General features: G+C 37.3%; 1 protein-coding gene and 1 pseudogene across 1 annotated transcript; one reads left to right on the forward strand and one right to left on the reverse strand.

The window, feature by feature from the left end:
- Nucleotides 1-5176: 5176 nt before the first annotated feature.
- LOC145603792 (polyadenylate-binding protein RBP45-like) lies at nucleotides 5177-10367 on the forward strand. The gene is made up of 7 exons (XM_081659776.1): nucleotides 5177-5708; nucleotides 6852-7320; nucleotides 8855-8910; nucleotides 8985-9115; nucleotides 9201-9297; nucleotides 9398-9553; nucleotides 9998-10367. The coding sequence occupies exons 1-7, from the start codon at nucleotides 5358-5360 to the stop codon at nucleotides 9998-10000; spliced, it is 1263 nt and encodes a 420-aa protein (XP_081515902.1). The 5' UTR covers nucleotides 5177-5357; the 3' UTR covers nucleotides 10001-10367.
- A 1477-nt stretch (nucleotides 10368-11844) lies between these two features.
- On the reverse strand, nucleotides 11845-13431 carry LOC145604366 (pentatricopeptide repeat-containing protein At5g56310 pseudogene; annotated as a pseudogene).
- Between the last annotated feature and the right edge of the window lie 75 nt (nucleotides 13432-13506).

The following is a 13506-nucleotide window of genomic DNA, read 5'->3' on the forward strand; positions in this document are numbered from 1 at the left end:
GAACCTGAAGTTAAATCCGATCTGAATTTGGCTCGAATTGAACCCGACATATATCCGAAAAGGTGAATGACGCAGAATATTAATTTTTTGACCTTTTCTCGCCCAGAAATAAAAGTTGTCGAGATGTTTACCATGGTCCCTAATATCCTCCAAGAATCCAATTGGGTCGGTGCAACCGTCCAATATGCCTTTAAACGGTCATTTTACCCGTTCATAACTTGCAGTGATTTCGTAAAACTCAAGTTTACCACACACGTTTATGACAACGTATAATGATCATATATAGTTTCAAACGGCATTATATGACCCCGAGATGTATCCCTTAGGGTTTCAAGACTTTTCGCCACCGTGCCCCGAAACCTCAAAAGTTCCACAAAAAGCGTGGAATATAACCTTCAATTTTGTAATTTTTTTGACCTTTTTTCGCCCGTAAATAAAAATTGTCGAGATGTTAACCATGGTCCCTAATACCCTCCAAGAGTCCACTTGGGTCGGTAGAACCATCCAAACGGTCATTTTGCCTGTTCACAACTTGAAGTGATTTCATAAACTCAAGCCTACCATGCACGTTTATGACAACATATAATGATCATATGTGGTTTCAAACAAAATTATATGACCCCGAGATGTATCCCTTAGGGTCTCAAGGCATTTTGCCATCGGGCCCCGAAACCTCAAAATTCCTCAAAAAGTGTGGATTATAGCCTTCAATTTTGTAATTTTTTGATCTTTTTTCGCCTAGAATAAAAATTGCCGAGATATTTACCATGGTCCCTGATATCCTCCGAAAGTCAATTTGGGTCGGTGGAACCATCTAATATGTCCTTCAACAGTCATTTTATCCGTTTACAATTTGCAGTGATTTCGTAAACTCAAGTCTACCACAGACGTTTATGACAACATATAATAATTATATATGGTTTCAAACAGTATTCTATAACCCCGAGAAGTATCCCTTAGGGTTTCAAGGTTTTTCGACACCGGTCCCCGAAGCCTCAAATTTTCCTAAAAAACGTGGATTATAGCCTTCAATTTTTTAATTTTTTAACCATATTTCGCACGGAAATAAAAAATGTCGAGATGTTAACCATGGTCCCTAATATCCTCCGATAGTCAAATTAGGTCTGTGGAACCTTCCAATATGTCCTTAAACAATCATTTTACCTGTTCACAACTTGCAGTTATTTCGTAAACTCAAGCCTACCACGTACGTTTTTGACAAGATATAATGATCATATACGGTTTCAAACGACATTATATGACCCCGAGATGTATCCATAAGGGTTTCAAGGCTTTTCGCCACAGACCCCGAAACCTCAAAATTTCCTCAGATAACGTGGATTATATTCAATTTTGTAATTTTTGACCTTTTTTCGCCCGGAAATAAAAATTGCCGAGATGTTTACCGTGGACCCTAAAATCATCCGGGAGTCAAATTGGGGCGGTGGAACCGTCCAATATGCCCTTAAACAGTCATTTTACCCATTCACAACTTGTAGTGATTTCGTAAGCTCAATCCTACAACGGACGTTTATGACAACATGTAATGATCATATGTGGTTTCAAACAACATTATATGACCCTAAGATGTATCCTTTAGGGTCTCAAGGTTTTTCGTCACCGGGCCCCAAAACCTCAAAATTTCCTAAAAAAGCGTGGATTATATAGCCTTCAATTTTGTAACTTTTTGACCTTATTTCGCCCAGAAATAAAAATTGCCGAGATGTTTACCATGATCCTTAATATCCTCCGGGAGTCAAATTGGGTCGGTGGAACCATCCAATATGCCCTTAAACGGTCATTTTAAATTACCTGTTCACAACTTGAAGTGATTTCGTAAACTCAAGCCTACCACGGACGTTTATGACAACATTTAATGATCATATATGGTTTCAAACGGCATTGTATAATCCCGAGATGTATCCCTTAGGGTTTCAAGGCTATTCGCCACCAGGCTCCGCAACCTCAAAATTTCCTAAAAAGCATGGATTGTAGCTTTCAATTTTGTAATTCTTTGTCCTTTTTTCGCCCAGAAATAAAAACTGCCGAGATGTTTACAATGGTCCCTAATATCCTCCGGGAGTCCAATTGGGTCGGTGGAACTATTTAATATGCCCTGAAACGGTCATTTTACCCGTTTGCAACTTTCACCGATTTCGTAATCTCAAGCCTACCACGGACATTTATGACAACATATAATGATCATATATGGTTTCAAACGGCACTATATGACCCCGAGATGTATCCTTAGGTTCTCAAGGATTTTCGCTACAGGGCCCAAAACCCCAAAATTTCCTCAAAAATCTTGGATTGTAGCCTTCAATTTTGTAATTTTTTGACTTTTTTTCAACCGTGTGTGCCTCGTGTCTAGCAACACCACATAATTCGAAATATGTTGACGCATGTACGTGCCAGATGTGCCTTGTCGAATATTATTGAAGCCTCGTTGAGGCACGAACAACGTGCCTTATCTTTCTTCATCACTCCTTCGTAGAGGCACGACGCCCATGCCTCCTCTAGGCATGGACGTGTCTTGCTCCACTTCTTCATAGTTTTCAACTCCTAGTTTCCGACTCAAGACACATTCCTTACATTACAAGAGGGCATAGTGAATGGTACACATATTTGAGACAACAAATTTGAGCCCCACCACCCTAATTACCTCTTATTATCCCCATACCTCTAAAAACTTTTCATTTTTTTCATATCTTTTATATATCTTTCATTCCGATTCCTCTAAACGGTCAAGTTGTGAGGTAGTCTAATTTATTTATTGATCAAAACTATAGACCACGTCAAAATACAATTTGTGATGCATTTAGTTTCACAAATTTCGCAAATCGCTTATAAATAATAATAAAAAGCAGTTTAATCAAATTTCAAAAACCGCACTGCAATTTCCAATTCAAACCACTTCAAATATTAATTTTATTTTCTTTCATTTACAATTCTAACTGTATTCAATACAACCTTAATCCTTTCAATTGACCTTTATCTTTTAAGAAACAATCCTTTTTTTTGGGAAACTCGTGTACCCTTAAGTTTTAAAAAATGCACCGTGTACCACTGAAAACTTTCAAATGCACCGTGTACCTCTGAGGTTTGTAAGACGATCAGGGTTTGTGGTGCTTTTATTATTATTTTTTTTTTTTTACAAACCTCAAGGGTACATGGTGTATTTGAAAGTTTTCAAGGGTACACAGTGTATTTTTCAAAATCTTAGGGGTACACGGAACAATTTCCCCTTTTTTTAACAACAAAATATTTCATTACTTAAAAAGTCATTTTAAGAAACAATTCTAAGGGCCTGTTCTTATACATTGAAATTCAATTCATTTCAGCTCTTAATTTCCTTCTCTTATAAAATATTCAGTTCAGTTCAATTCAGTTCAGATCAGCTGAGTTCAGTCAATGAAAACATACCCTAATTACGAAGTAAATTAAACACTACTCGATAGTAATTTACATCTAACACCTCATAAAATTCTCTAGCAAAACCTTGTTAACTTTTTTCCAAATTTTCTTAATCCAAATAAAGTCCCAATTCTTTAATTTTGATATCAAGAAGAGGTAACCGATCTATGATTTTGAGAAGCATCCTAAGTGAATTTTGGGTTTTAATTGTCTTGATTGTGAAATAAAATCATTTAATTGCCTTGATTGTAAAATCAATTTTATTAAATACAATAATTGAGATGATTATAAATTAGTTGAATAAGTAATCGTTATGAAGATTGTGACTACAATATTTTCAATTTTTGACTGACTAAATTATTCAATCATTTAAAGAGTAATAATTTGAATTGCCGAAAAAAAATAGACTACACTATTGAATTGCCCAGTTAACAATTCACTTTTTTCTGGCTAAATTTGTGGAATTAATGGCTGAATTAATATGAGTGACATTAGTACTACTACTCAACCTTTCACTATACAACTAACCATATTATGCCGCAAAGTTGTAAAAACGTTCTAAAAGTTTACATACTTGTATTTCATTGAATTTTGTTTGAACTTATTGCGGTCGAGTAATCAAGCAAAGGTGTTTTGCTTTGAAAATATCCTCATTTTATTGATTTGTGGTAGTAGCTATTGTTGTGGAGTGATTAAAAAATCACCTAAATGTTCCATTTTTTTTAAGGGGTTGTCAATTTCTTAAATGTCAACTTATGAGGCACGAACAATACGTTTAAAGTTTGTAAAGCTAATAATACAAATGAAAAACCTATTCAGACTAATCCCAAAACCACCCTAACTTAAAAACTTGATCAATAGCATCATTTGTTCTGTTATTTTCATTAATTTCCTTTTTTATGTTGGAATTTGCAGAGTCGTCTGAGGCTAATTTCAGTGGTCGACACTTGACACTGCATTTCAATAGCCTAAGGTATTTTCTTCTTATTATGCAAATCAATTTATAAAAAATGTAAAGCGTAATTCCGCTTGGGTGTCTGTGTAATATTATGATTAAAGCTCGGTTTACTCTGTATAGTTGGTTAATCTCTCATTGTCACTTGTGATAAAGTGAGATTCTAGCTCAATTATCACCCTTTCATGTATGTAATTACATCAATTTATTTTTATAAAATCAATTTCTGAGTTCTTCATAGAAGGAATGCTATGGGCTTCAGACTGTAATGTCAGTGAATAATTTCAAAGTAAGTTAACTGTTTTAGCTTAGTACAGAGGGCTTAAACAATGTAGTTTTGTAATTTAGATAGTATGTTTCATTTACTTCCTTAAAAAAAGAATATTAGTCATGGTAATTAGTTGGCATGTAGTTCAGAAATTGCTCATAAGTTACAACTACAGGCATATGTTAGCTACATATTGTTGATCTTTTTAATTTTATTTACCAACCTTTATAATTTTCCATATTCACACACACAACAATTGATTTACTAACTTTGTGGAATATGGAGAAATATTCTAACAAAATTATAAGCTTGAAATATCACAACATCTACAAACAACAAAGAAACAAAAAAATCGGGGCATCGCCCGGGTCACTAACTAGTTCTCTAGCAAAACCTTGTTAACTTTTTTCCAAATATTCTAAAGAATTTTTTTATTTTAATAAAAACTTCCTTTATTACTACTCGTAGGTTATTTTATTCATTCATTCATCCACCCACAGAAAAACAAATTGAATTCACTCCACAATCGAGGAGTTTGACATCACATCACAATATCACATCTCAATAAATACACCGCCTCATCTCCAAAAATCCCCCTCTTTCTCTCTCTAACCTGTTCTGGGATTACCCAAATCCCTACCTCCCCTTTCGTGCACCCATTTTCTCTCTCCTCTCTTCTCCTCTAGGGTTTCTTCTTCCCTTCCTCAAACCCTAGCTACCATGATGCAGCAACCATCTTCCGGCGTCGTACCACCGGCGATGCAGCAACCTCCGGTCGATCCCAACCAGCAGCAACCGCCGGCTCAGTACGGTCAGCCGCAACAACCGTGGATGATGATGGCGCCGCCTCCTCCTCAGCCGCAACAACCACCGTATGCGCCGCAGATGTGGCCTCCTCAGACTCCGCAACAGCCTGGTTTGGCTCCTCCTCAGCCTCAAGCTCAGCCTTATCCTTTGGCTGCTGCTCCTGCTCCGACGATTCCTGATGAGATTCGATCGCTTTGGATCGGTGATTTGCAGTATTGGATGGATGAAAATTATATATTCTCGTGTTTCGCTGCTTCTGGAGAGGTATACCTAATTTTTCCCTTTTTTGAGTTATTTTTTGAGTTTTTTCTGTAGTTTATGTAGATGTTGGTGATTTATGTTCTTGAAATTGTGTTCAATTATGTTTTTCTTTGGAGTTTTCTTGATTATATGGAAATTTGTTTGAATAATTTGGATAATGAATGAGGTGTATGGCTTGGAAGTCAGTATTGATTGTGATTTAGGGTTTTGTTGTGCAAATATGATTTTGGATTCTTTGTCGATTTGTGGCGAATTATATTTGATGAATGAGGTGGATGTTAGGAGATTACAAGTTGATGTTAGGATGAGTGATGTGGTTTTAGTGACAGAGGAGAATTAAAGCATGCTCGTTGGATATGTTGTGAAACTGTGAAAGACTGAAAGATTATCGGTTTGTGAAGTATAAGGCAGTTTGATGACAAATTTATGGTGGTGGTGTGTCCTTTTCAATAGTGTTTGTGTACTTGTTTTTTTGGTTATATTAGCTATGTTTTATCAAGCATGTTCTAATTTGGACTTATCAAGCATGTTTTTTTATTCAATGACTCACGCGCGAGTAATTTATGGATCAAAGCTGATTTGTGTCATTGTGTTAGATACAAATCATTGTGTCAGGTTACACCTAGCTGACTGATGGTGCAATGCTAAGCATAGGTAGATTGGGATAATCTGTGTCACATGCTCACTCAGGCTATTGTGCGAGTGATGAACTTGTGGTCAATTAGGATGCTATTTGGTTGATGATATTCAGGCAATGCTTTTTTGTAGGTAGGATTGCTTTGTAAATGATTCAAGGCTTAATTGTTGCTAGGTTGTTATGTATTAATATGAAATGATAATATGTTGTTTCTATTTAGAAGCCATGATGAATCCGTAAAATGTTATGGATGTGGGTCACTGCTTAATAATGCTTGTGTATGAGTGATATGGAGTAAGACTTGTTTGATGTTACTGTGCTGAGAATTTTCAGACATGAGCAAAGGTTTCTTCATTCTTCCTGAGCTGATGAGAGATGCCAACTATTCTTAGTTGTACCTTTTTTAATGTTATATTTTTAGACCTTCTAATATCTTGTTTGCATGTGGTTTATTTCTTCATTGAAAAGGTGATTTACTTTATTTATTATGTCAATTTTTTGTTCTGCAGGTTGTATCTGTGAAGGTAATTCGCAATAAGCAAACCAATCTCTCAGAAGGTTATGGGTTTGTAGAATTTGTTAACCGTGCCGCAGCTGAAAGGACATTAGCTACTTACAATGGGACAGTTATGCCACAAACCGAACAAGCTTTCAGACTGAATTGGGCCAGTCTTGGTGCTGGTCAGAGGAAGCAAGATGACTCGGCTGACTATACAGTTTTTGTTGGAGATCTAGCAGCCGAAGTTTCAGATGTTATGCTTCAGGATGCATTTCGTGTTCATTATTCTTCTGTTAAGGGAGCAAAGGTTATCACTGATCATATTACCGGGCGTTCTAAAGGGTACGGGTTTGTGAGGTTTGCAGATGAAGGTGAACAACAGCGTGCCATGACTGAAATGAATGGAGCTGTTCTATCAACTAGGCCCATGAGAACTGGACCAGCTGCCAATAAAAAACCAGCTGCTGTTCAGCAGAAAGGTATGTCTGTTATTAGGCTTGTGTGATGTTGCCTTGCTCTTGTTTAGATGTTGGAATTGCTTGAAGTTGTTATGATTAGTTAATGTTGATCCTTTTCTGCTTTGTTCTACCCTGTTGTAAAGTTAATTTGTTAGCTTATAGATGGATTCCTATACGAACCCTTCGATACTTTTACGAGTCCTTTCATTCTAGTTTACCTATATAACTTGGGCAAGATAATGCTATGAAAAACCTGCGGAAAACGCTTATAAAAACTCATGTTGTCTCAAAGCAGGACACCAAGAGGCTCTCGTATTAGGGGCCTGGAACTGACTTCAGCTGAAATGATTCCACTTTAGTGCGTGGCCTCATTTTAGGTCAGTCATTTTTAATGCCAGAAATTCAATATTTTTCTTTCAGTTCTTGTGGCATTTGTTATGCTACATTCGCAAGTTAGTTTTTCAGTTACTTTTTCTTAAAGCACATTTACTCTTTTAGTGAGGTTCAAAAGTTCTTGTTTCTTACAATCCCTTTGTTTAGTTTTTGTAGATTTAGAAGAATACTTGGTCCTTATAACTAGTCTTGTCTTAAGCTTTCCATTTTTCTCGTCCCGTATGGTTGTTTTTTTTTATTATATTATTTTATTTTTTAAATACCTCTCTCAAAATTTGTTGGGGATGAACTGTTTATTTCCGAAGTGTTGCTTTCCTTTTAATCTCAGTTATTTCGCTTTTGTTGTCTTTTTTCTGTCAAAATTGAATTCTTTGGCAGTTGAGGCAAGTTGCTAATTAAATCCTTTCAGGATATCCAAAGGGCTATATATATATAAAATTTAATTTACTCTGCTTTACCCATTGAAGAAGGAAAATACATTGGATGGAATTAGATGCATGGGTTATGTTATCTTGTCATTGAATTTTTATCACAGTATTGTTTGATTGGAATGAATTTGTAACTCATGTATTTGACTAAAATGAAATGGGTTGGGTTGGAACCATTCAGTACATCAAGAACCTGTCCCCAGTTACTTCATTTTAAGTTTGTTCACTACCTATAGTTGTGTTTGTGTATCCTTAATGTATATCTGTCTATGTTTTGAGTTATTTAGCTTTTGGCTGGATATATTTATGTTCTTTTTTTTGCTGAATTTGTCATGTCACAACAGTGCATTGTGCAATGCCCTCTCTCTCTCTCTCTCTCTCTCTCTGTTACGGGTGTTTTTTTTTTTTTTTTTTTTTTTTTTGGGGGGTGGGGGGGGGGGGGGTTAGTTGGTGCTGGGAAGAGGGCGCTCTAGCCATGTCAGTGTTGGTTTTTTTTAGTCATGAAAAGCCTATACATGTTATCACAATTAATTGCACATTGCTGGAAGTTGGCCATGATGATTTCTCATTGTCTGCCATTTTTGTATGATGTGTTTTCTCTTTTGATTTATGCTATTAATATGTTCTTATGTGAAAAATATATTGTTAATTTTAGCTGTAAATTTAGAACCCAGTTTGGATTTCAGTTTATATCTGTATTGTTACATTTTTTTTTTCCTGTTTGCCACTTGCAGCTTCTTATCAGACTACTCAGGGAAATCCAGGCGAAAATGATCCAAATAACACAACTGTGGGTAGTCTGTTGTTTAATGCGGTTGTAGTTATTCTCCATTGCATTCTAATCTGCTTTCCTGTTGCTTGCAGATTTTTGTTGGCGGTCTGGATCCCAATGTTACAGATGACCAGCTAAGACAAGTGTTTAGTCCTTATGGTGAGTTAGTTCATGTGAAAATTCCCGTGGGCAAGGGCTGTGGTTTTGTACAGTTTGGTAGCAGGTGAGCAATGTGCTTTTGTTTATCTTTTGCACTATATTGTGATTTTACTGCTCAAGTTTGATCATCTTGACTTATTTTATTATAGAGCTGCTGCTGAGCAAGCATTGGCAGCATTGAATGGAGCTCAGATTGGATCTCAGAGTGTTAGACTTTCATGGGGTCGTAGCCCATCAGCTAAACAGGTCTGCTTGTTTTCCTGTTGCTGAAACAATCTAAAGCAATTTATTTTGCATTTTTGATTTGTGTTATTTACTAGCTTATCTTGTGTGCTGATTCTTCCAGGTACAACCTGGTCAGGCTCAGTGGAATGGAGCATATGGATATGGATATCCTCAAGGGGGCTATGATGCCTATGGATATGCAGCAGCTGCTCCTCAGGACCCTAACATGTATTACGCAAATTATGCTGGATATGGGAATTACCAGCAAACACAGCAGGTGAATTTCCTTTCTCTCTTTTTTGCTCTTTCTTGTCATGCGTAGGTTGCATGACCTTTATCTAAGTAATGATCTGATGTGTCAAGCTTAATCTTGATGAAGTTCTGCTAAATCTTTGCTATTGGTTGGTGGCTTTGTTAATCTAAAATTACAATCTTCTATGTCCATTCTGCTGTGTTAAATCCTGGGTTGTATGGCTTTGAATAGTTTGGTTAGTATTCAAATGGTTTATTTCTCCCCAAATAATTTAGTCAGTTTATTAAAATAAACCACCACTCCTAGTTGAAATATATCCTTGTATTGGGAAGGACATCATAGACTTGTTCTGCATTCCATGTCCATGATTGATTTCTCTGTCAGTGTTATCATTGCTATCGTGATTTAGTAATTTATCTATATGTGCTTTGAACAATGTTTTCAAGGTATCTTGCCTATGTTTTGCAGTGATTTATTGATATGCTGGCTGTGAAGTCCCGGGAGATGGTGATGGACGTTCTACTTCACTGAGAGATTTGTTAGATGAATTTTCCTGGGATACGTGTATTTTATTAGCCCTCTTCCCATTCCTAGGAGTCTCCCTCCCCTCCCTTCCCCATCTTTTTTTTTTCCTTTCTTTTTTCTTTTCTTTTTTCTTGGTGCCCTGAGAACAAACCTTCCTCCATGTTGATGGATGTGAATTTCCGACTCTAGTGTTCCTCTGGATTGGTGAGGGTTAGTTACAACCCCCATCCTGTGACCCCCATCTTCTGGATATTTAAACTATTTTGCTTATTCTGAATGGCCAACATGATGCTTTTAAACTATTTTCATCCAACTGTAGCAATTTAATCTGCTAACTCTGGTCCTGGATGAATAAAATTTTGCAATTTAGAGAAGAGTTTTTGTTTAACGTCAACTCATGCCTTTAAAGATGCAAATGATGTTTGAGATTATAGGCATCCTATAGGTGCAATGATCCAATCGCTTCACTTCAGCCCTGCTAAATATCGGCAAGCTGAATGCTTAACCTCACTTGGTAATTGTTACTTGTTAGATCTTCAGACATCTACTAAGATTTGCTGTTGTAAGAAACTTTTTGAGTCATGATCATCAACCACCAGTGTTTTAGGTAACTATGGGTTGTCATGAGCCCAGAAGTATACGACTTATGTGATGGACAAATATGCTGTATTTTGGGAATTCTTAAATAAATTACTTGTTTTAAGGAAGCAGAAAAAAAGCTTGGTGTGACAGCAATAGAACAACCCATAAGCTCTACGATTGTCAAAATTAGGCTCGTGAGAATCGCCTATATAGTATTATCTGATCAGCTGATACTAGTTATCGAGTTTTATTTTTCCATCCTTGGGCTGGTGGCCGGTCATGCAATGGAATACAGATTTGGAGAAATTGGATGAAGACATGCAACTCCAATCATAAATTTATAATCTCACTAGTGCTGGGAAGGAAATTATCAGAACATGAGTTGCTATCCCCTGAAGAATTATACTCATCGGGTTATTTTATTGGAAGAGAACTAAACATTAAATTTGATAACATCCATAATCTGATTGTATATTTTTTGTAGCTTGCTGGTTGCTTTAGCAGTCCTGCTTGTATCCCTTTAATGAAGTAAGATTAATGGTTGGATGGCCCTATAAATATCAGAACAACGAGCCACGCAAAGTGATCATGACATAAGCATATAATTTACCAGCAGTAAGCCACAATGACTCAATGAGTACGCGATTACGGGAATCAAAGCACCATTGAAATAAATGACTACTTAATTTTGTTCATATAGATGGGTTAATGACTACTTAATGTGCAATTACTCAAAGATGTACTTCCAACTTGGAAGGATCTTTTGGCTTCAGTGTCTCCATGTTAGGCCGTCCTAGTTTCTCAGGGTCCTACCTCCCTCAGCATTTAAGAGCAATTTTTTTTTTTTTTGGCGAGGGGTTCAATATTTAAAATCCTTGCATATTATAACAATTCTTGTCCTCTGCATTATTGTGCTCTTTAGTTCTGAGAATTCTGTATGGATACTTTAACCTCGAGGACTTTGGGTGACATTCAAGCTCATGAAATTACAGTATCCCTTCGAGAAGTAGCTACTCCCTCATGGTTATCGATTATAAGGGCACTCAGAGTACTTGTTCGATGGATTAATTCATCAATAAATTCGAAGCATGGTAATCATCAGATACTCCCTTGCTTCCACATGCAATCAAGCATTTAGACTGATTGATCACGAATCTCCAATGTGCTGCTTCAGCACTTTTACACAACAATTATCAGCCACAGTTATATTATTCCAATAACAATGGTTCCACTGTATTTTGCTCATGACTTTCCAAGGTACATTGCTGGTGTATCTCCCAAAGAATGTCATGAATTGCTTTAGCCTCAGGATGTGAAATTGCTCCTGCAGCGAAACTACAAATGCAATTGTTTAGCTCAACGGAGCTTTCACCAGGCAACTTCTTTACACCAGAGCTTCTCATTGTTTTCCTCACCAACCTAGCTTCGCTCCAACGTCCAACTGATGCATATGTATTGGAAAGAAGAGCGTAGTTTCCACTATTATCAGGTTCCAAAGTTGCAAGGTGCTGCAAAGCTTTTGCAGCAAGGGACGAATCTTTATGCATCTTAGCAGCAGCTAGAAGAGATCCCCATATAGCAGCATTAACGTTGAAGGGCATCCTCCTGACTAGATCCTCTGCCTCCTCGAGGCATCCAGCTCGGCCTAACAAATCCACCATACAGCCATAGTGTTGAATTTTGGGTGTGATCCCATACTTGGAGCTCATAGTCTTGAAGTACGAGTTCCCCAATTCAACAAAACCAACGTGTGTACAAGCAGACAAGACTCCAATGAAAGTGATCTCATTCGGCCTACATCCCCCTCTTTCCATGCGAGAAAACATCTCCAATGCTTTCATTCCATGCCCATGAAAGGCTAACCCCACTATAATTGTAGTCCAAGACACCACGCTCTTGTGCTGCATACTCTCAAAAACTTGCAAGGCCTTTTCTATATTTCCTGATTTCACATACATATCAACAATAGAATTGTATAGAGGGACCGTTCTACGCAATCCACGCTTCTCAAGGAAGTCATGTATCCACTCCCCTAACTCAAGTGCCCCTGAATCAGCACAAGCTGAAAGAGCAGCCAGTAGAGCAACCTCATCAAGCTCCACACCCTCAACTCGCATCCTCCGAAAAATTTCAATCGCCTCTTCAGGTTGGTTCACATGAACATAACCCGCAATCAACGTAGTCCACGAGATCACATTCCTCTCAGTCATACATTCAAACAATGCCCGCCCATTACACATGTCACCAACACCAACATACCCAGCAGACATCGCATTCCACAATGCAACATCATTTGAGCTAGACATTTTATCAAACACCTTACGTGCATCCTCCAAACACCCACAAGATGAATACATCTGAACAATGGCAATCACAACATGAATATTCAACTCAAACCCAGATTTTATACTCTGCCCATGAATCATTTTCCCTGCATTGCCATCACAAACCCGGCTCACCGCCTTAAGAACAAACGGGAAAGAGTACGAATCGGGGAAAAGACCGAAAACCCGAATTCTGTTAAAGAGAAAGATGGCTTCTGGAGCAGAAGAATGGTGGGAAGACAAAGATTTGATCATGGTATTGTAAAGATAAATACAAGGTTGAGAATTTTGGTTGAAAACAGAGTACCCATAATCTGAAAGATTGATTCTTGAACAGGATTCAATGAATTTGGAAAGGAGGAAGTAGTCATGGTGAAGTCCAGTAGAAAGAAGGAATCCATGAATTTGGTGAATGTGTTTTGGTGAAGAGCAGAGTTTGAGCTTGGAGATTAGGCTCCCAATTGCAAGCATTTAATTTGCATGTAATATGAAGATGTTCTATATCATATTCTTGCATCACATATTTATGGGTTTCATTCTATTCAT

This window comes from Chenopodium album, chromosome 22 (genome assembly GCF_948465745.1).
Source record: "Chenopodium album chromosome 22, dcCheAlbu1.1, whole genome shotgun sequence".
Lineage (NCBI taxonomy): Eukaryota > Viridiplantae > Streptophyta > Magnoliopsida > Caryophyllales > Amaranthaceae > Chenopodium > Chenopodium album.

What these genes read in the sequence shown, in the direction of transcription:
- LOC145603792 (XM_081659776.1), top strand. Translation starts at nt 5,358, where the DNA reads ATGATGCAGCAACCATCTTCCGGCGTCGTACCACCGGCGATGCAGCAA. An exon ending in AGCTGCTGTTCAGCAGAAAG is followed by an intron (nt 7,321 to 8,854) that starts GTATGTCTGTTA and finishes TGCCACTTGCAG; the next exon opens with CTTCTTATCAGACTACTCAG. An exon ending in ATGATCCAAATAACACAACT is followed by an intron (nt 8,911 to 8,984) that starts GTGGGTAGTCTG and finishes TGTTGCTTGCAG; the next exon opens with ATTTTTGTTGGCGGTCTGGA.